Here is a 23,726-nt window from a genome sequence, read left to right as displayed (position 1 = left end):
TCTACATGTCTCTATCTCTCTAAATTTCATTAACTTTATTTTAATTGAAAATATTTTTCATAAAAATATTACCCCCACTTCTACCAAATAAAAAAAAATTCATTAAAATAAAAATAAAACAAATAAATTTTCAACCTTAGTAACTAAAAAAAATTGAAAAAAAAAAAAAATTCATTAACTACAAAAATAAAAAATAAAATTATTTTAACAAAAAATAAATAAAACTACCGCCTATCCTAACCCTCCTTTTTTTTTTCTTCTTTTTATTTTCGTTTTCCCGCTCTTTCTAATTCCCTCCTTTCTTTCCCCCCTTTGTTTCTCACGATCTCATCAAATCCCCAATCCCTAACAAAAAAATCCCCAAAATACGATATTATAGGGAGGGAGAGAGAGAGAGAGAGTTGATCGGAGATTCTCAAAAATGGCGAACCATCACTTCGTGTACAAGGACGTGGAAGGAGCTTCGACTCAATGGGATGATATTCAGAGAAAATTAGGAAACCTCCCTCCGAAGCCCCCTGCATTCAAGCCCTCATCCTTCAAGCCCGCCGAGGACAAAGACTCTAAACACAAAGACAAAGCCCGCCACTGCGAGTGCGACTACCACAGACGACTACGACTATCTGTTAAGTTCTCTCTCTCTCTCTCTCACTTGTTTGTTGCTCTCACTCTGCCCCTTTCCCTCACCTTCTAATTTTCAAAATCCTAACAAGTGATTTTTTTAAGGCTAGGGTTGGTCAAAGTCGTCTATCTCCTATGTGATTTTGATTTTGATTCAATTTGTTCATTTCCAAGTTCTTTTTTTTTAATGTAATTTATGTGTAAATTATGCACACCACCTGTTTGCTAATATGCCTCTAAAAATAGAAAGTATAAAATCTGTTAGTGTCTTAACCACGAATAAAGAGGCATTCTAACTAGTTATGTTAATTTATGTAGGACAGTATCAAAAGGATTATGTTATTATATAAGTTCAGGGACTGGAACCTTTTTCTGTGCATGGTATGCTTCACAGAAGCATTGGCTGGCTAACAATATATTGGGCCTTGCATTTTGCATTCAGGTTAGTTAGCCTCATTTTTCAGAAGTTTTGTGAAACTCCACCTTGATCTGGTGCTGTAATGTTTTTGTGTTTTTTTACCAGTAAAGTCACAACTTATTAAACAAAAACAATCAAAATTGAATTTATTAAAAAGAAAAAAAGAAAAAAAAAAGAGATGAATAATAATAATAATAATAATAATAATAATAATAATAATAATAATAATAATAATAATAATAATAAAAAATCAACATATTGTATGAGTTGTGACCACTTGCAATGAGAAATGTGCAATGATTATTTCACATTTAATAAGTGACTGAAAAAACTGTCTTACCACTGGGAGTGATCTTTTTCAGTTTTTATTTCATGGCAAATGTTTGAATAAGGGCGTGGGAATTTTACACTAGTGCATCTATAGAAAATTAAAGATATGATGAATATTATTATAATTCCTTGCAATCTACAAGCTACTTATTTTCATTTTTGATGATGTCTTGGTCAGAATTTTTAATTTTCTTTTTCTTTTTCCGTCTCTTTTTCTGATTTGTGGATGCTATTTCCACTACAGGAAATGCCACTTTTGGCGACCAAAATATTGGTCGCCAAAAGCCCCATTTTTGGTCGCCGAAACAATTAGTGACTAAAATATTTTGTCGCCAAACTAGTCGCCTATACCCTGTCGGCGATAGTATTGGCGACTAAACTATTTTTGGTCGCTGAAAGTGAACGTTTTGGCTACTAAACTCTGGTTAGTCGGCAAAGGTTATCTTTTGGCGACTAAAATATTAGTCGCCAAAAGTGAACATTCGGCTACCAAACTCTGAGTAGTCGGGAAAGGGTATATTTTGGCGACTAAATATTTAGTCGCCAAAAGTGTTCAAATAAAATAAATTAAATTTTCAGCGACTAAAACTTTTTGTCGAGAATAAGTTTTAGTCACAACATTACTACATTTAGGGACTAAAGAATTTAGTCGCCAAAAATATTATTTTTCATTTTATTCAACTTTTGGCTACTAACCATTTAGTCACTAAAAGTTCTACCTTAGGCGTGGTGACTTTTGCCGACTAAAACTGTTCGTAGCCAAAAACCTATTAAGATTCATTTCTTTACTTTTTGCCACCAAAAGTTTTAGTCGCCAAATGATACCCTTTTTTCCGTGACTAAAAAATTTAGTAGCCAATAGTTTATTTCTCTCATTCTCAAATTTTTTAGCTACTAATTATTTGGTGGCAAAAACATTTTGGGTTATGTTTTTGCTACTAAATTATTAGTAGCCAAAACTTTTGATTACCTATTTGGCTACCAAAACATTTGGTGGCCAAATAATTTTCTGTTTTTTTTTTAAAAAAAAAAAAATTGTAAACAACCTGTATTCATTTATATTACATGTACCCTATATAAACAATATAATCCATCAACACTAAAATATATTATCAACCATTAAAGCATTCAACATAATACATGAATAACCATGATTTAAATCCATACATAATACATGACTAACCAACGTCAATAATTTAAATTACAACCTGTAAACATAATACTTTCTATTACATTTGTAATTAATACAGCAATGATACACAAACACCAGAGAAAATCAGACCAGCCACCTACAACGAGGAAGATTAGTGATTTGAAGCAGCTTAATTACGTCCTGTAGCACCCAAAGCAAGAGAGATTTAGTCTTCTGTCCAGCTCTGCTCAACAATTTCACGCACCCTCCGGTTGTATTCACGCTTGTTCTCACTAAACAACAATGATGCTTCTGAATTTGCAGGTGAGTTTGCATTTGGATCACAGAGCATTGACTGAAATGAGAAAAAGGGGAAACCTGCATTTGGGCTTGGGTTTGGGTTTGGATCACAGAGCAATGACTGCAATGAGAAAAATGGGAAAAATCAAAAAACATCATACCTGAACTAGTGACCAGTAGCTTTGTGGAATCAAAACATTCCTAGAAGTTATATCTATTTGGTATGGTAGAGTCATGCTTGAACAATTGACAAACTGCTGAGTTTATTACATGCATTTGCCAGTTTTGCTCATTTATTTATTAGTAAAATGATTGCACAGTATGAATTTAATACACACCACGCATAAACACGTGCCCAAGTTGTTATGTTATATCTATGAGCCTGTTAACAATTAATGAAAGGTTGGCCGCTATTTTGCCACACTAAATCCAAGGGATAGTATGCATGGAGTGGCCAACATGGGTTCAATTCTGCTACCTTATGAAAATTTGTTTAAAAAAGAAAAGTAAAAGTTCTGTTAAATAAAGTGGATAGATAGGTATGCACAAACCAATCAACTTTATTTTGCTGCTCTCAAATATTTTTGTATTTCATTCTAGATTTCTCATATTTTATATTACCTACATAGAGGAAAGTGGAAACCATAAAGAAAAAAATAAATAGCACAAGAGCCAAAGGAGATATGTTTTGTGCTAGCATACTCTAAATTGGTTGCAGGCTTGACGCCCTTTTTTCTCAAAATCAACAAACACGAGTCTGTCATACTCCACCAAAAAATTGACAGAAAAAGTTCTTTTGAATAACTCTATTTCAAGCAAATTAACTACAACAGCTTCAGTTTACCATTTCACTAATCATTCGAAACTAGTATCTTTAAATCAAAATCAAAGGGTGATTTTTTACTACGAGCAATATCATCTGACCATTCCTAGCAATAGATATTTTTGAACCATATATACACTCCATCATACCTGGATAGATGTCAGTATAGCAGCTATATCATATATTGCACTCCACTGATTTTGTAGAATATCCAGACAAATACTTCCATCTGCATAAACTGGTCCAAGCACAAAACAATAGTATGAGCAACTAGCATAGGCATATATCTTAGTGACATTATGTTTCACCACATAATAGAGGAAATCAAATATCAAGGAGCAATGAAAAGACACAAAGAAAGCAGGATTCTGTGCAACAAGCTCCAGTGGCTATGGCACGAAGTGTAATAGAAGCATGCAAACTAATAAACCCCAAAAAAGTAATAGAAACTTATAAAGACAAGTATAAAGCAATGTTGGCAGTCCTAAGAGGAGTAAACAGTATTGAAGTTAATATTAGTGGCAGAGCATGACTTCTGAGGATGCAGTGGCAGAAACTTATACTTTCCATAACACAGCACAATAATCTGCTACCCTCTCAATCAAGAAAGCAAAAGGATTTAATTACTTATGACAAATAGATTTTACGTGGAGCCTTCTATAAACATATCCATTACCTTCCCACTTCTCAACTTCAAGCACTTAAAGCAAACCAGGCTCAACAACCGCTTTAGTTCGCTCACATGGGAAGGATGATATACTGGAATTGGTAATTCTATATACCCAAAGTGACCTGAAAGGTAAAAAAATGAACAAAACTTTAGCAATACTTCAATGTGTCCAGCGGTCATGACCATTCAAACTTCTCAGTGTAATCAGAAAATAAAAAGGATTAAAACATGAAAAATACCTTCGCATGTCCCGGGTTCCGCAGCACCACATGATTCACATTTTCCAAATTCAAGCGGCAAACTAAGGAACGGATTTGAAAGTTGACTAGCATGGCTTATAGGGAAATCACTATTGGATGATGTGCACTAACAAAAAAATAAATAAAAGGAATCATACCAACTTATTCAACCAGAATGGTCACAAGATCCAAAGTTGCACTTAATCAAATGCCAATTGTAGGACAATTTGTTCGGAAGGAGGTTTACATCCATCACAAGATCTAAAATAAGTCTGGAACAATATTAGGACTCAAATCTTCTAGGGCCCAGTTTTTTTTTTAAGAATTTTTAAAACTATAAATGAAAAAACACATCTGAGAACTGTTTTAGTTTCCAAAAAAAAGACAACAATTTTCAATTTCAAAGTCTGAAGAAAAAATATTATTTTCAAAAAAAATTTTCATTCCCTATCCCCTGCGTACCTCCTCCCTCCACTCACTAAACATTTTTTCTTAATCTCATTTTATATTTTTAAAAACATATGCATGATGTACCAAATATTGTTTTTTATTTTGTTTTATGCAAAAACAAAAACAAAAGAACAAAAACATGGATAGACAGAAAACAGGGCATTACCAAGCCCCACCCTAACAACATGAGTTTCAAAAACAGGATAAGATAGGAATTCTTTATTCAAACTGAAAAGAAAAGAAAAGAAAAGAAGCATAAAAAAAGATTCAAAATTCCTAGTGATAATCAAACAATTCCACTAACCCCTTTTATAAAACTGAATTATGCAAGCTGAACAAATAACGCCAAAAAAGAGATTATGGTCAGACTTTGTCTATGAGCATTAAGACTCTATTTACATTATCAATTACCTTGCCATGAATGTCGTTACCTTGCCATTAAGACTCTATTTACATTATCAATTACCTTGCCATGTATCTTCTGGACTCTATTTACATTATGGTAAGACTTTGTCTATGAGCATTAAGACTCTATTTACTGAATTATTACCTTGCCATGAATGTCGTTAGTCATTTGAGCATTAAGACTCTATTTACATTATCAATTATAACTCATTTCTCAATGATTAATTCAACAGTTATGTTGATAGAATATATATAAAACCATCTAAATAATAGAAAACACCTATGACAACCTTACAGAAAATAAACCTACTTTACTGTCCACATCTCTATGGTTATCAATCATTTCATCCTTTGTTATTAATCTTTCTAATTTTCTCACTTTACAGCAACAACTAACATCTATCCGATCCGAGTTTGGATAGAAAACAAATTAATACAGTTATTACATAACATAGGTTTAACTAACATAGGTTTTTGCATAGAGAAAAAAGAAAAAGAAAAAAACAGTGCCTAGTAGCCTCATTGGGAGCTTAGCTGGTTTCTTGTTCTTCATCATCTAGGAATTGAAAGAAAAATGAGAATATTCTCAATGGTAGTGTAAAGAAAGAACAGAGGAAAGCTTAGCACCTAATTGCATACCAAACATAATAATGAAATGAAGATGTGAACTTGTTCATCTCCTCCAACCTTCTCTTCATTTTTTAGTACATTAGTATTGCTTTTGTTTTGCCTTAAGTGGTGATTACATAGTAGATGTGGCTCAATTATTACGCTACTGAAATTTGAGACTAGTGTTAAAATTTCTTCCCATAACATCTTACACCAAGTTCTTCCCATAAAATGTCTTAACATAACATCTTCAATTGTCCTATATTTGTTAGTTATTTCGTCTTTATTATTTTGAAAACAGTACACATCGCAGTGTAGTCAAAAGATTCACCAATTTGAGCTGTAAATTTCTAGTTAATGCTAGCTACACCATCTAACAACATACCTCTCCAGCATAATGGCAAATACCAAAAGCTCCACCTCTTTCTCCTTTAAAGCAAGGATTACCACTCAAGTGTTGCTTAAGCTTATTAGCAAAGGTCAAATCAGTGGCCTTGGGGAAATTTGAATCTTCATCCAACAAAGATATTAGCCCTATAGGTTTCTGCAAAATGCATAGCAGTGAAGCCATTAACACACAATCTACCACACATGAAGGAGTGAATATAAATATGAAAACCTATAATTAGGTTTCATATAACATGGTATGATCAAAAAGATGAGAACTTGGTGTATAATTATGCTTAGGAAGCAATATATTCAATCTTTTATTTTCTTTACAACTTCAGTTTATAAGAAACAATATTACAATAAGAACATGGTTTGAATTATGCATGAAAGGCTAACAAAAATAGTCAGAGACCTAGGACGACCTATGTGGTATGGCATCATATGTATATGAAATATAGTCCAATGCTCACATAGATCAGCACAAGGAACTCTAGAAAACTCGACAATGAACATTTGAGTGTGTGTGCGTGTGTGTGTTTGTGTTAAAAACAGAACTACCTTCTCAAAGAGATCCAAACACTCTTGGTTGTCTTCAAAATCTACTTTTGTCCAATCAATTCCATCTAATTCATACTCCTAAAAACAAAATAAACAAGTTGCAACATTAATATACTGAGACATTCAGTTGTCCTCATCCAAACACTGTTGATAACAGATGCAATTAAATTGTAACCTTTATTTATTAAGGTCATTAATCACAAATGCAAATGAAAGACAGGGGAAAAGAAATTAAGGAAAACCTGAACAGATGCAAATGAACTACAAATAATAATAATAACAATAATTGACTAACCATGAAAGAGATTATACAAAGCAATTCAAAATAACTATACCAATGCCATGACCCATGAGCATAACAATTCAGCGAAGTAAATACATTTCAAAATAATGCAAATAACCATGGAGGCATAGCAACATAATGACAATCATAAATGCAAAAAATCCAAGAATATATGGAAACCTAAAAGCAGACTCTAAAAACATTAATTAAAACAAAAGACCAAGTTTGAAGCCATGCTCTCTCTCTCTCTCTCTCTCAATTAATCTATAACTAAGCTTGTTTAGTGTCCCAAATATTTGACATGATCTAATGGACTGACTCTAGTCTGGAAGGTTTGATGTGAAATCATACTAACACTATGTAAAGTTGATTTGCAATTAAGATGAATTCTTCTTTGAGGCATTTCATCAAACACCCTGTCCACCAAGGTTATTATATAAGAGCAACACAGTAGATATATATATATATACCTGTCCACCAAGGGATAATGGTCTATGTAACACAGGTGCAATGGAAAGGAAAGAAATAATATGTCAGGTAGTTCAAGTTAAAGCACTCCAAGGACCTCCATTTCAGAGCCAAAGCACTCAAACTCCCAAAACTGTTTACAATTTTAGTGAAGTTTATACCTATTAATCACGAATTGAATGTTGACTAATCATATTCTATAACGAATATACTTGAGAAATAAAGAAATAAAATTTCAAATCCAAATCGATTCATGTAGTAATTTTCCCAAATTCAAAAGAAGAACAAACTCACAAAATTAGGCATAATCATCACTTGAATGAATCATTCACAGCAGTTTCTTGTGAGAAGAGTAAAGCTGAAGCAAACGCATACAAAAGTTAACAACAACAGCAGTTTCTTGAGCCTCTAGGTAGATAATTTGTCCGTCCACCCAGTCAACAGCAAATTTAAGTAGCAAATAGACAACTGCAGACTAAACCGTAGGTTGGGATCAGCATACATTTATGAATCCTTTCGATTTTGACATTATATAGTTTATTAAGGTCCCATGCAACTCAAACTAAAGTTGAAGAATATTAAAATGTTACAGGCAGAAGTTTGTAGTTAATTATCATTGAGTTCACCAAAAGTACAAGGAAAAAGTATAAAATAAAACAAAATAGAAGATTCTAACATGGAACAGGTAGCAAGGCACAGAGATCAAGTTTCTTCATAATATAAGGAAAAACTCTACATCTAGTATTTTCCAGATCTAGACTGCACACAAATCAGGGGCAAATACCTAGCCTCGAGCATGATATGCAGTGGTAGAGAGGGCAGGGCAGAAGGCACCACAAATTTGAGTCCTCAAAACCAAGTTTGCAATGCTTCAAAATTCAAGCTATGGTAGAGCAATACCTCAATCTAAAACTGAAATAACCCTGTAAAACTCAACATAATCAAATGCCACTTTACTCTACAATTAAGAAACAAGCAAACCCACAAATAAAATACCTTCTTCATCCGAGTGTTGACCTCGGATTTCCGAGCTTTGTTGTAGACACGCCTCTTCTCTGCTTGACGAACTCTCTTCGCAGTCGAATCGGCCTTCTTATTCGGAGCAGCCTCGCAAATAATCGAGTGACGAGTCGGCCTCACAACAGGGCTCATCGAAATCAAACCTGAAAACATTACCAAAAAACAATTTTTTAAAACTATTTAAGAACAAGGGTTTTGTGATTTGAGCTGAGAAAAGGCAAATACAGAGAAATGGGTTTTTGAGTAGTACCTGTGGAGAAGACATTGTGAGAAGTGGTGGAAGAGAAGCTTAGAGACCTGAGTGATGAAGTGGGTTTGGGGTGAGTAGAAGAATAAGGGCAATTGAGGGATAGGGTAATTGACGAAGCTGCTCCGACGCCGCTCGCCGTTGATCGCGATATAGAGAGAGAGAGCGAGAGGGGGTGGGTAAGTAGAGATTGGGGATTTTTGGGTTTGAGATTAGGGATTTTTTTGGCGGGAATGGGAAAAAGAGGAGGGGGGTAGGAAGCGGGAATGGAAAAAAAAAGAGGAATAAAAAAAAATTTTTTTTTTTTAGTCACAAATGAAATTTAAATAATAAAATAATGTCGTTTATTTTTTTTATTTTTTTTTTTGGTACGGGGGTTGATATCATCAAAAAAATTTATTTTTTGTTAAAATATATATTTTTTTGTAGTTAATAAATTTTGTTAAAAAAAATTCCTTTTTTTTTTAGTTACTAAGATTGCAAATTTATTTGTTTCATTTTTATTTTAATGAAAAAAATATTATTATTTTTTATTTGGTAGAAGTAGGGGTAATATTTTAATGAAAAATATTTTTCACTAAAATAAAAGTTAATTTCCTGTAGTCAATGAAAAATATTTTTCTGAGGCCTATTTTTTTTGGTTACTAAAAATCATGAACTAATTTTTTGTGGTAAAGGAAAGAGAGCGGCAATAGTAGTGCAGATGGTGGATAAGAGATGATGGTGGTGGTGATGGGGATGGCGAAAGAAATTAGTGGTGAAGTTATGGTAGTGGTAGTGTAAATGGAGTGGCAGGGGTGAAAGAGAGGTAATGGTAGTAGTAGTGGTAGTGGTGGTAGTGGAGTGGTGGTGATGATAGTAGTAATAGTAGTTGTAGAGGTGAAGTGGCGATAGTGGAAGTAGTGGTGGGGGTGGAATGACGTTTGTAGTAGTGGTGAAGGTGGTAGTGGAGATGGATGGTGAGAGAGAGAAATGAGTGAGAGACAGATAGAGGAGAGAGAGAGAGAGTGATGAGCGAGAGAGAGACAAAGTGGTCGCTAAAAGTGCATTTTCTTGTAGTGGATCGATAAATCAAGAGGAAGCTCAGTAAATAGAGAGGATGAGAGTGAGAGAGTGAGCAACGCAAACACAGTGGGAGAGAGAGAGAGAGAGAGAGAGAGAAAGAAAGAGATAGAGAGTGAGAGTGAGAGACAGAAAAGAGACATAGAGAGAAGAGAGATAGAGAGAAGAGAAATGAACGAGAGAGACATAAAGAGAAGAGAGATGAACGAGAGAGACAGAAAGAAAGATAGAGAGAAGAGAGATGAACGAGAGAGACAGAGAGAGATGAGAGATGAACGAGAGAGATAAAGAGAAGAGAGATGAGCGAAAGAGACAGAGAGAGAAAAGAGATGAAAGAAGAGATAGATGAGTGAGAGAGAGAGACAGATAGACAGACAGACAGAAAGAGAAGAGTGATGAGTGAGAGAGAGAAAGAGAAGAGAGAAAGAAAGATGAAAAAATGAATGAAAAGATATAGACAAAGAGAGAGAGAGAGAGCGAAAAGAGATAGACAAGAGAGAGACAGAGAGAGATGAGCGTGAGAGATAAAGAGAAGACAGACAGAGAGAGAGAGAAGAGAGATGAGAGATGAGAGAGATAAAGAGAAGAAAGATGGACGAGAGACACAGAGAGAGAGAGAGACAGAGACAGACAGACAGACAAAGAAGAGTGATGAGTGATGAGTGAGAGAGAGAAAGAGAAGAGAGACAGAGACATAAAGAGAAAGAAAGAGACAGACAGACAAAGAAGAGTGATGAGTGAGAAAGAGAGAGACAAGAGAGACAGAGACACATAGAGAAAGAGAGAGACAGACAGACAGAGAAGAGTTATGAGTGAGAGAGAGAAAGAAAAGAGAGACAGAGACAGAGACAGAGACAGAGAGATAGAAAAATGAAAAAATTGGTAAAAAGAGAAATGTTCGAAAGAGTAAAACAACGTCGTTTTTATTTTTTTATTTATTTTTTGTAACAGAAAAATACCGTTGCATTTATTTAAACCATTTTATGACCATATATATATGAAGCTATCTTAAAGCCACAATATATATATATATATATATATTTGCATTTATATTCTTATATTCTTCTACTATATATATATATAAAATAAGAAAGAAAATTAAAAAAAAAAGAAGGAAATTTTTTTTTAAAATTTTTTTTGAGCCAGCTCAACCCGTGTTTTTTTAGTCGCCAATTACTTTTATAAATCCCTCAAATTTAAATTAGAAATGTCTCCCTCCAAATTTAAATTAACAATAGTGTTTGATTATTGTTAACCGTGTATAACGTAAAAATAATTTTAAAAAGTTGAAAAAATTAATTATTAAATAGTTAAAAAATTTATTGAAATATGATGATGTAAAAAGTATAAATAGTTTAATTGTACTTTTTAAAAGTAATAAATTTATTATTAAAAATTAAATTCATCAGACTAACCTGTAACTCTGCCTTTAAATTTTTGCAATGTAAAACTATCGACAAACAGTCAATAACAAGTTGCCCATTTTAGAATTTAATTTCTTTTTATAATACAATTATTACATTTTAAAAATATTAATTTATCAAAATTACCTTTTGATAGTATATTTTTTTAGAAATATCAATTGTCATAATTGTACTTTTTGTATTATTAATGGATTTAAAAAAAAAGACAAAATAAGAAATTCATATTATTTTAATAATCAATTTTTTTTAAAAATTAATATTTTGAGATAATAAAAAATAAAATAAGATATTAATATTTTTGGATGGTGGGTGTACAACCTCTTCATAAAAATAAAAATAAAAATAAAATAAAACAACTATTTTGTTTAGTCAAATTTTCAAGTGGAGACTAATGGTATTGTTGTTAATAAAATAAAATACTATTTTGTTAATTTTTTTATTTTCATTCGGCTACCAAACAATTTAGTAGCCAAAAGTAGGTCTACAACGACTAAAATTTGCTTAAAATATTTAAAAAAGTTGAAAAAATTAATTATTAAAAAATTAAGAAAAATTTTAAAATCTGAAATAATATCAATAAGTCTTACATTTTACACACTTAGCTCTCGTTTTGATAATGATATTGAAAAATTGAAAATTTTATTTAAATGATAAATTATTACATTTTAAAAATATTCATTACATTTTAATAATATTAATTTTTCATTACAACCCTACAGAAATTACCATTACCTAAAGGAACACTTTACCATTATTAAACAATCGGCTACCAAAATATTTAGTAGTTAAAAGTAGGCCTTTGGCGACTAAAAAGTAATTTAGTCGGTGAATCACCTGTTTTTGGCGACCAAAATTTTGGTCGCCAAAGGTATTTTATAATTTTTTTATTTTCATTCGGCTACCAAAATATTTAGTAGCCAAAAGTAGGCCTTTGGCGACTAAAAAGTAATTTAGTCGGTGAATCCCCTGTTTTTGGCGACCAAAATTTTGGTCGCCAAAGGTATTTTATAATTTTTTTATTTTCATTCGGCTACCAAAATATTTAGTAGCCAAAAGTAGGCCTTTGGCGACTAAAAAGTAATTTAGTCGGTGAATCCCCCGTTTTTGGCGACCAAAATTTTGGTCGCCAAAGGTATTTTATAATTTTTTTATTTTCATTCGGCTACCAAACTATTTAGTAGCCAAAAGTAGGTATACAGCGACTAAAAGAAATTTTGTCGCCGAAACTTGACATTTGGCGACCAAAAGTTTGGTCGGGAAAGATTAAAAATTAATTTTTTAATTTTCATTCGGCTACCAAACAATTTAGTAGCTAAAGGTACCTTTACGGCTACTACATTTTTATTTAGTCGCCAATTGTCATATGTTTAGCTACTAAAAATTGTTTTAGTCACCAATTGTAATATCTTTAGTTACTAAATTTTTTTTAGTAGCCAATAATCAACATTCCCCTACTAAAAAAAATTAGTAGCTAAAAAGTTGACTTTTGCCAACTAATATTATTTTTGGTAGCCAATTCCGTGACTTTTGGCGACTAAATTAGTTTTGGTAGCTAAAAGTGGTCGGTAAAAATGCTTTTTCTTGTAGTGTTCATTGAGAGTTTATTGGTTTGCTTCATTTTTACTTTTTAAATGTGCAGGGAATTGAAATGCTTTCACTTGGGTCATTTAAAACTGGTGCCATCCTTTTGGTAAGAAATAGATCTACAGATTAGTTCATTTATTTTATTTTTGGAAAAAATCGTTTTACCCCTTGTGGTATGGCCTGGAGCACTTCACCCTCTCACGTTTAAAAATATCCAATGACCTCTCATGTGGTTTTGATCATTTTGTCCTATCTACGGCTACTAATGATTTACCTATGGCCAATTAGTCAAGTAATTGCTCCAAGACATAACATAACCAATGCTAATTGCAGCAATGAACAAGGGGTAACATAACCCATCCCTAGAGATGCACTAGCCTAGGTGCTAAATGGCTTAATATTAAAAATACTAAAATAGCCGAACACTAAAATTAATTACACTTGTTATTGCCATATTCTTTTTTTTTTTTTTCTAGATAAGCCTTGAAAGATTTGGCCTTGTGAAGACTCTAATTGAGCACAAATTTGTCCCGCATCAGAGGGTTTATTTATTTTTTGCTTTGAAATTAATTTTTTAGCCTCTTGTTGTAGTTTTATATATTCTATTATTTTTTCAATCAGTTGTGAATAGTATCTGAAATATTTTTATCATATTATAATGCTTGCTATTTATAGTATAGAACAGACGGGGGACAATTGCAAACAAATACTATCCTACTAGTTATGTTAATTTATGTAGGACAGTTTCAAAAGGATTATATTATTATATAAGTTCAGGGACTGGATCTTACTAACAAGTGTGCCAACCTTGGTTGTGCAGTAAATATATTTAGATTTCGTAGGGTGGTTTGGTGCTAATTTGATTTTTTCACAGTTCCCCTTTTGTTGATGATAATTTATGCACTCAGTGGTTTTATTTTATCATTTGTCTGATTCTTTTTCTGCTAAAAAAAAAACACACTGCAGGCTGGACTTTTTATATATGACATTTCTGGGTTTTCTTTACCCCTGTGATGGTTAGTGTTGCAAAATCATTTGATGCTCCTATAAAGGTCAGTGTGTCCTGTTAATTGAAACAATTTGTATTTTAAACTATTTTTGCAATCACTTTGGTGTTCTGTAATACTCATTGATATGGCTTTAATTCTCTGCAGCTTTTGTTCCCAACATCATATCCTCTGAACATGTTAAAATTTTTTGATCACAGTCCTCCACTGCATCTTCGTCCACAATTTCTCGCCAATTTTTGGTCTCATTCATTCTGTATATCTTGTATCAGGAATTGGCATAGTAGTTCCCCAACCTCTGGAATGGATGTCAGCTCTACATTGAGTGCATGCCTAATATGTAGAAAGGTTTCATACTTTGTCATTGCTAGTGTCATTTGGTATTCTACAAAAGAAGAAAAACAGGGAAATTGTTGACAGCGACAAAGCAAAACTCAGGTATAATTATGTGGGTCATGTACTTCTCTTGAAATGGTTATTAGTTCTCCAATTCTCTTAGATATAGGTTGTCTCAGGTTTGTTATGGTAGATTCTTTTACTAGTATATTCTATAAAATTGCAATTATTGCTCTTTATAAGTTTAGTTTTGATGCAAGGATTGGGCACACATCAAAAGGTTAATTGAATAAAAATGTTAAATCTTACCAATCATCGCTGCTTTTATTGTTTTTGACCTTCAGGTTATGGAGCATAGACTTGGCCATTTGCCTTTTACTGAGAAGCAAGTAGTCACTTCAACAAATGTGTTTTAGGAGAAAAATTAGTAGCAAGGCATGCACTCAATTCAAGTCTCTTCCTCTCTCTTTGATGAAATTTGGAATATAAGTAGACTACTTCATTTTTATCTCAAGTTTCCTTCAATTCTCTGAATTTAAACTGAGAACTTTACGTGCCTTCAATTTTTATTTGTTTGTATTTTTTACATATATGATTGTGTGTTTTCTCTTGCTAGCATATAATTTATTGTCTCCTGATGGTGTCAATTTTATGAAAAGATATTCCTCTACATATGGCTAAACTAGATTTTTAAACTAGCTATAAATTGTTGGGATTAACTTACGTGGAGTAATGACTGATGACTATGAATGTTGTTTCATTGGGGTGTGATTTATTCCTTTTTTTTATATCATCTTTTTTGAAAGCATAAATTTCCTTTGCTTTTAAAAAGTGTACATGAGAATGAAATAATGTGGCCAGCTCACGTTTAGTCTTCTTACTCATTTGCTTTCGTTCTTGTTGAATAATTTTGTAGTTTTGTGCCATCTCAAATAATACTTTTGGCGCGTGTAAAACAGTGTTGTTGCAAAAAGGTCTCTATTTTTATACATTATTGGCGACAGTAAAATGCTGTCGCAAATAGTAACATATGCCGTCGCAAAAAAAAGGCGACGGCATGCCGTCGCTAAAGATTTTTTGCAACGCCCTTTATTGTGATTCCCCATTTGCCGTCGCTAAAAGTCATTTGGCGTCGCTAAATGTTTTTTGAAACGGTATAATGAGTATTTGCGACGGCAAAGTCAAAATTTTTGTAGTGTTTTGTTGTGTGTTTGGAGCTAATCCACAGTTTCGAACCATATCTTCAGATTCAATCAAAGAAATTGATTTTTCTTCTACAGAGGGTCTCTGGAAGATGGATTTTTGAGTTCTGATACGGTAAATTTCATTTTTTTAAAAATAATTATATTCTTATTTGAAAATCAAAGTGTACAAAATAAAGTAAATGCTGCAATGTTTTCGGGTAACTTTTGATTTTTCTATCATTCTTCTTGTTATCGATTTCATTTTCTTTGGTTTCTATGATTACAATGATGTGTGGGTATTTTTATTTTGGGCATTCATCTAGGTATGACTCCTAAAATTTTGAGTTTTGTGTAGATCAATAACTTAATTTGTGTGATTTAGAAAATTTTAAGGGATTATTATTTAGCTTTGTAATTTTTGTCTATACTAATTGTTTTGATTTTTTAGTTAATTTTTATGGATTTTATATGTTGTTAACTTTTAGGGTTTGTGCAAATAAAGAATTAAAAACTCAATTTGTGTGATTCAAAACTTTTTTAGTGTTTTTCTAGTTGGCTTTGAAATGAATTTTGAAGATGTTTAATGCCAACGATTGAACTTCAAAACCCAATTCTAGCTTTGACAGACTGATTGAACATATAATCAATATGTTGTTAATCATTTTGTTTCTATCGAAATGGTTGAAACATTTGTGTTTCCTAACAAACTGATATGAAATATTAGTAGAAAATCAAAATTATAAAGTTTCCACTAAAGCATATCGAAACTCATCGGTATTTATCAATATATATATATATGTCAAAACTGACTGACACACTATAAAATATTACGGAATAATGAATCATTTCAACACCTATTAAAAGTATTTAATGTGAATTATTTCAAATGGCCTTTTTTTGTTAAAAGAAAAGATTTGATAGCAAATTTTTTTTATTATTATTTTTAGAATCCTAGAAAATAGAAAGTCGAAGGTGAGAGATATATGAAGAGAAAACTCATATAGCTAAGTCATTTATTTAGTAATAATTGTTTTTATTATTATAAAAAGATTTTTACATAAATATTATAACTTTCTTCTTTCTCGTCCCATCCCCTACTCCTATTAGTAGAATTTAGAATTCTAAATTTGGGTCATGGTAGTTATATAACTATTCCAGGCTTTCCCTCCTTTAAACTTGTTCTCTTTTGTGCTCTTTTCTTCTTTTCTCTTTCATCATTTCATTTCTTTCTTCTCTTTCTATCTACTCTCTATTTATATTTTTTCTTATCTGAAAACAGATACACCAGCACATAATTGTTAAAATCTTGGTGTGTAAATCAAAACACAAAACATGCAGCGGAATAAAATCATCAGATCATACCTTTTGATGATTGAACCTCGTGGATAAATCACGTGCTTCCAGAATCAGATCAATCAATCCCAGCAGTGGGGTGATATTACAATGGTGAATATCACCCACACAAACCACAGTGCAAAATGACTTTGATCGTTGTTTCTTGGGAGAGAGTCAGAATATGGGTTGAAACAGACTCAACGTTGTTTCTCTTGGATTACCCATAACCATATAACAAATATTTAATATATTATAATATCTATCCATATCAGTTAAGATACAGATAATATCTAATATATTATATCTATCTATATCAGTTCAAACTGATAACGTCTGTTTCAAGAGTGGTTATCCTAAATAGGTTTGATTTCAAAATCAAAACCTATTTGGATAAGGATTCAAAATCAAATTTTAATGGTCATGCCACATGGGCGCCCATTACTAACATCTCCCACTCGCACATGAGTTGGCATGACACTGCCACATCTCTATCTCAATCTCCCCAAAAACGAACAATCTCATACTAGCCACTGCACCGTGCGACTGCTGAGAACACCTGCATGTGGGAGCTCTATACTAGAAACTCAAAATGAGCCAGCATAGAGACATCAACCCAAAAAGAAAAGAAATAGTGTCTCATATACCCCAGACCCATCTAATTACACCGGTCCAAAAAACATCTCTAATCCCTCAAAAAGAGCATGTTTGACCCTCTCAATTCTTGCAATATATTCACACTCAATTCGCCTCTCATACAGAGCGATGTGAGTTGCCGGCAGTGAATATACAACAGTGGTGTAATACTAGATGATCTTCCCTTTGCACTCATGCCATTTAGTTTAGGATTGACCGCTTTCCCAGTGATGTCCCTTAAGGCCGAATCATGCATGACCGCAGGCAACATACCAAAGTAGCAGAACATCAACCCCTTACCTTATGACATAGTCAAAAGTCACAAAAGGGTACATAAATGAAAGTCATATCAATAATGACTCGTAAGACTCACACGGTGAGGAAGCAGGGATCCATTCTCTCACCTCATTACTCGGTCGCTAAGCACATATAGTATGAATATATGTTACGGTGGAGTAACTCTTCCATAAAGAGTGACGTCATACTCGATACACCGTACAGATATTAGTCTAGTCGCTTTCTAGCGCCTAACCCGAATTCTCTATTTGCTCGCCTTCTAGGCGTCAAATGAGATCTCGAATCTGGCTAATCATAACAGGCACAACATGGAAAGTGGGTACTAACATCCATGTTTGGTCCTTAACACGACCTCATCTTGGTTATAACCAAGGCGACATACATAGTGGATGATTTAAGCCTCTCTTGGCTCCGAATAAAAATAAACCACCAGTCTCATCCTTGCTCGCTCCCAAGCGCCAAGGGCGATTGCTCGTGTGAGTGAGCCAATCTTGCCTGCTGACATCATCATTTGCTAATCATTATGACACAAACCATAATAGTGTCAACATCCCATCATCTCAAAATAAGTGATCGATTTAAAAAAAAATTGACCACAGCTTGCGCAATTATAGATTCCAAACATAAGCCTTATCAGCACCTCTTGCGATAAGTATATACAACGGAATCCACCATGTGCGCCTCACATGAAATGATTTAAGATCACTATCTCTTGCGCAATAACCTCTCTAAAGATATTTTTGGTGACCAATTTGCGTTCATTCTTAATGCGCCCAACTAGCGCAGATGCGCCCAACTAGCGCATTGAATTTTACAAGGAGCAAATTAATATGCTTCTAATAAAGCATTTTATCCACAGTCTAATGAGCAAGGTCAATGTCTAAACAACTCAGTTAACCATTTATCAAAGATAAAACTTATCATGCCGAATACGCCCACATAGCGTACTTTAGGCTCCCACAACAAAGAAAAAATCAAGGAATATAGGTCATCTGTTTCTCCTAAAGACAATCTGAGGATTCACTCAATAGCTAAGGCTCTGGCTTTTACCGATAGGTAAGTCAATGGGTTTGCAATTTTGCATCTAGAATCGTTCTAGGATATTCCTTATGTAAGTCATTGAAGACAAACCGAGAATTTTCCTAAAACAGTCCCTAAGGATCGTACATCCGAGCATATGAATTACATCACCCATGTCCATCATATCTAAAATGGAGGACTGCCCACCCTAGGTGGCGACAACCTTATAAATTCCTGGCTCATAATGACTAAGTAAGGAAAAACTTCTTTTGGACCATTGATCATGCCTCAGTGGTCTTCATCGATCATCGTTGCCCTATCATGGCTTGACGAAATCTAAGAACCACTGTTTGGATAACTGCTTGTAAAAGATTTATTGGAACTAGCAACCTTTTTGCGCTCCTAACTTTTCACCATAAAAGCAGAAGGTAAATCCCTACGGATCTACTTATCCTATTCTCTAATGAGAAATCGGGTCACAATGTCCACAAATCAATGTTCCGAACTTATGTCAATTATAGCCTAAGTCAAAATAACCTCACTCCCCAGGAGGAAGTCTTCTCATGGTCTACACTTTCCTCAATGGTGCGACCATTCGGTATCTAGCGAGCCTTATGCCTCAAAAATGACTATCCAAATTACGCATAACTTTATAACAGTTTTGCGTCATAATGGAAAGTCAACCAAATTATAAAAATTGGTTAATCCTCAAAGACTTTGTCTTAAACTGCGCAACATTGATCCACTTTCTAAAAACAGGAGACTAGAGCCTTTGGCATTATCCTAGGCTCTTTATCATCTTGCGGAGCAATCATGAATGTTTCCCTCTCAATCACCCAGTGATGACGTGGAAAATTTTCACATTTGCTACCACGCAACTAAGAATGTAGAGTATTCTGCTCTAATGGAGTAATCCATTAGTAGACACATCGCTCCCACTGTCCCTAGGATATTGGAAATTTCTTTCCATTCTCAACTAGGCTACATAGAGCGCTATGCTTGGAATTCTCCATCTTATAGAGTTCCGAAAACTCTATTCACGTCACCTTTACTAATAAAACTTTATGTGACTTAGTTACACTACCACAAAGCTGCTTACCTATATGCACATGACCCGGAGGGTTTGCATGACCGCATACAATAATGCGCCACACGACCCTTTGTGTTTACAAGACAGCATACAATAATGCGCTATAGAACCCTAGGTCTTAACTTCGCAATCTTATGAGAAGTAGAATAAAGATAAGCTGCTTAATGGTTACAGATCGCCCATAGATGGCTCTCTGCTAACCCATTACTCAAAATGGAGTGTAAAAACTGATATGGAGGGCACTTAGTTAGGGATATAGGCAACAAACTAGTGCAATTCCCAATTGGGAAACATTTTGCGCCATTATCTACCTAACATTAACAATATTTAATTCCTTATCTCTACTACACCAGTGTGTTGTTGAGTACTAGGAATAATCAATGTTCTAAGCATCCATCTCTCTTCACAGAGTTTTTCTGAAAAAATAACTCAAATAGATACTCGCCACCTTGGTCAAAACTAAAAGCACAAAAAACTCTTATCTAATTGATCTCGACCTCATATGTGCAATGTCAAAAATCATCTCAAAACTTTTGACTTATGGGAGATCAAATAGTCTTGACTCAGATGCGTATCGTAATCTATAAATGTGTTGAGATTGAGGCTTAGCTATTGTACCCTCACACATATCTAGTCACAAAATATCATAGTGGACTAAATGCGCCAAAACAAATGACCTTCTGCGGCTTTCCTACTTACTTGTGCGCACCCATTGCGAACAAAGTTACACATTCACATGAGAGCAGGATGTCATAAGCGAGTGGGCCCGAGAAGGCCTACTCAAACCATCATGTCATCATCTCATTAATGTGATTAAGTATAATAAGCCACTGGTTCATGACCAATGTCATAAACTAATTCCAATCATCTTAATGTGTGAGTTCTCGAAGACAAGTTTTAAAGGTTTAGGCCCAACTAGGTAATGACTCACGACTAAGTCATATTCACTAGATCATAAAAAGGATGTCATGGAGATATCAACTGCGCCTAAGTCGCAAATTTAACTAGTAAGTGCTAATCCCCTGCACCTTCAAGTCAATTTTATTCTCCATACACTTTAATACATCTAGTTGAAAGATGACGATACTCCTGTTGCCATCTCTATTTCTCGCTTCATAGTTACTTGCAATTAATTCTACTATCCACAAGAAGGAGAGAATAAGCTATCAACTATGATAGCTCCTGAAGTAACTTAAGCGCGAATTAGGCTAAAGAGTCTAATTCAACACAATGCTCTTACAAGCGATGCGTTAAATTCTTAGAGTCATAACAACCTTGTCAGCCTTAACCTTTTCATTACTATGCTGCAACGTTTGCGCTTAGTGGTAAATGTTATTCAAAACGTTAGCCTAGTAAAGGAATCACACAAAGAAGCACCTCATCCATGTTTCACACTCAAGTGTGGAAACAGTAAGTGTCCACACTTAGACAAGTTGGCAATGCTAATAGATTTTGCAGCCACTAAGCGCTAATCTTTTCACTCAGTGTTAATAGATTTTGCAGCTTCTAAGCGCTAATCTTTTAACTTCACGTGATATTTCAACGCACACTATTATAGTGCATGAAATTTCGCTCAATCCACTCCCAATAATTGGGTAGAGAGCAAAACACTGCTCGTACTGGCTACTCGTCTTACACTTAATGACTAATTTATTTAAGCTCGCATTTCTTGGATGACGTGACTCTTGAATGTTACTTCATCCAATGATGTAACATTATTTACAAGTCAAATTACAAAGTCAATCCGCGCAGCTCATTAGTCAAGATCATATACAGATCTATTGAGGGCTTACTAATTTCATAACTCCAAAACTCGCCAACCAAAACTATGTAGCGTGCCGCTAACTATAGCGCACACTTTAGTTTTTATTGTGCCAAACAAGGCAACAAAAACACGGCGACTTTGAGTCATGTTTCCTTACTTTGGCTCAATTAAGGTTTGACCTAAAGTCTCCAAGACTTTTTCTCATCTAAAGAATGGGATTAGTTTGTTCACATTTGAACATCTCTACTAAGTCTAGGTCAACCAAATTAACTTCCATAAGCTAAATCAATTTAGAGAGAAATTCGCATTGGGATTAATTTGATTAGCATAATATAATTTTGCCGCAAAAATCTAAATTAAATAGTGACAATATTACACAAGTCGCAAGATCGAAAATCCGCTATGCTCGTAATCATCTCTTGCGCCACAAGTGACAATTATCCAAAATTTAGTTTAATTTATGCGCAAAATATTGGTTTTCGGGAGTTAATCTACAAAGATTTCTCTCAACCGAATAACCTCCCACTGACTATGGCATATACAAAGCATGATAAATTCCATACAATAGCATTTTAATGTAAATCTACAAATAACTCATGCTATATTTATTTAATAATGGAATTCTAATAAATAAATAAATAATCATGCTCTTCTAATTACAACATATTACAAACCCAAAAAAATATGCTGTATTCAATATTTAAATTATGCCATAACAGAAAGTACATCATCCTGAAATTTTCTGGAATTTTTTTTGGTATTTTCTGGAATTTTAAATAACTAATTAAACACACATAAAATTAGAAATAAAAAATCCAGAAACTAGTAAACAGAAACAATATTCAGATTATGCCATAATTAAAATGTACATTGTTCTGAAATATTCTGAAATTTTTCTGAAATATTCTGGAATTTTAAATGACTAATAAATACACATAAAATTAGAAATAAAAAATCCAGAAACTGATAAAATGAGACAATATTACCAGTAGATATTAAAACATTTCAGAAGTCCATAATAAAAATTTCAACCCCAGAAAATTATTTATGCAATACCAGCATCATTTTAAAGCATAAAAAATGAATTATTAACACAGGAAAAATATTACATATTTTCGTAAAATTTTCAAAATTTTACATAATATAGAAAAATTAATTCTGAGTCTAAGGGTACCAACCATGCTTAAAACAAAGCTATAACGAATAAATTATGGCCAATTAACGCAATTCAGAATTAAAAACAAACAAACAGAGCCTTAGAGCTAAGCCAGCGCGGAAAAACGGCTCGGCTCGGCTCGGCGCCGCTCAGCGCAAGTCGGCTCAAGGATCGGCTCGGCGCGCGGCTCAGCCTCGGCTCGGCCCGCGGCTCAGCCTCGGCTCGGCGCTCGGCTCCGCACGCGGCGCGCGTGCGGGCGCGGACGGCGCGCCTGCGTAGACAGCACCGCCGACGCGCGCGTGATGGCGCGTGCAGGCGCGTCAGAAGGGCATCCGGCGCGTGTAGGCGCGTGGAAGCGCGTGGGCGCGCGTGGCTTCGGCGTGGTGGCGCGTGAATGCCACGCGCCGCCTTCCAGGGTACTGACAGTTCCGATTTTTGTACTGCCGGACTCCTTTTTCCAAAATAAAATCATTTATGCTCTAAAAAATGACATTAATGATCATAAAAATGAAATATTTTGGATCTCACTATCTTTTATAAATATACATATGATAGAAGAAAGCACGAAAATATCCATTAATGGCTCTGATACCAATGTAAATCAAAACACAAAACATGCAGCGGAATAAAATCATCAGATCATACCTTTTGATGATTGAACCTCGTGGATAAATCACGTGCTTCCAGAATCAGATCAATCAATCCCAGCAGTGGGGTGATATTACAATGGTGAATATCACCCACACAAACCACAGTGCAAAATGACTTTGATCGTTGTTTCTTGGGAGAGAGTCAGAATATGGGTTGAAACAGACTCAACGTTGTTTCTCTTGGATTACCCATAACCATATAACAAATATTTAATATATT

The 23,726-nt window shown here is 34.1% G+C and overlaps 1 protein-coding gene and 1 long non-coding RNA gene across 3 annotated transcripts; one reads left to right on the top strand and one right to left on the bottom strand.

Moving 5' to 3' along the window:
* Window positions 1-255: 255 nt before the first annotated feature.
* LOC114260036 (uncharacterized) lies at window positions 256-15,288 on the top strand. 2 transcript variants are annotated; one of them, XR_003628503.2, is made up of 5 exons: window positions 256-1,063; window positions 13,089-13,139; window positions 14,000-14,085; window positions 14,313-14,478; window positions 14,721-15,288. It is a non-coding gene; the product is annotated as an uncharacterized LOC114260036 (long non-coding RNA). The 2 variants fall into 2 exon arrangements; XR_014336822.1 differs by having other exon boundaries at window positions 14,188-14,478.
* Window positions 2,549-8,981, bottom strand: LOC114309598 (uncharacterized). Its single transcript, XM_082869613.1, has 7 exons — window positions 8,942-8,981; window positions 8,693-8,859; window positions 6,946-7,023; window positions 6,383-6,541; window positions 4,534-4,660; window positions 3,774-3,862; window positions 2,549-2,922 (listed from the first exon to the last, which is right to left on the bottom strand). The coding sequence occupies exons 1-7, from the start codon at window positions 8,979-8,981 to the stop codon at window positions 2,728-2,730; spliced, it is 855 nt and encodes a 284-aa protein (XP_082725739.1). The 3' UTR covers window positions 2,549-2,727.
* Window positions 15,289-23,726: the final 8,438 nt, after the last annotated feature.

The sequence above is a fragment of the Camellia sinensis genome, chromosome 1 (genome assembly GCF_055761805.1).
Source record: "Camellia sinensis isolate YWXY chromosome 1, ASM5576180v1, whole genome shotgun sequence".
NCBI classification, from domain to species: Eukaryota; Viridiplantae; Streptophyta; class Magnoliopsida; order Ericales; family Theaceae; genus Camellia; species Camellia sinensis.
The sequence above is the reverse complement of the archived record's forward strand: the minus strand, read 5'-3'. Positions and strand labels throughout refer to the sequence as shown.

What these genes read in the sequence shown, in the direction of transcription:
- LOC114309598 (XM_082869613.1), bottom strand. Translation starts at nt 8,981, where the DNA reads ATGTCTTCTCCACAGGTACTACTCAAAAACCCATTTCTCT. An exon ending in TTTGCCATTATGCTGGAGAG is followed by an intron (nt 4,661 to 6,382) that starts GTATGTTGTTAG and finishes TTTTTTTGTTAG; the next exon opens with TGCACATCATCCAATAGTGA. An exon ending in CTATACTGACATCTATCCAG is followed by an intron (nt 2,923 to 3,773) that starts GTATGATGGAGT and finishes TTCTCATTGCAG; the next exon opens with TCATTGCTCTGTGATCCAAA.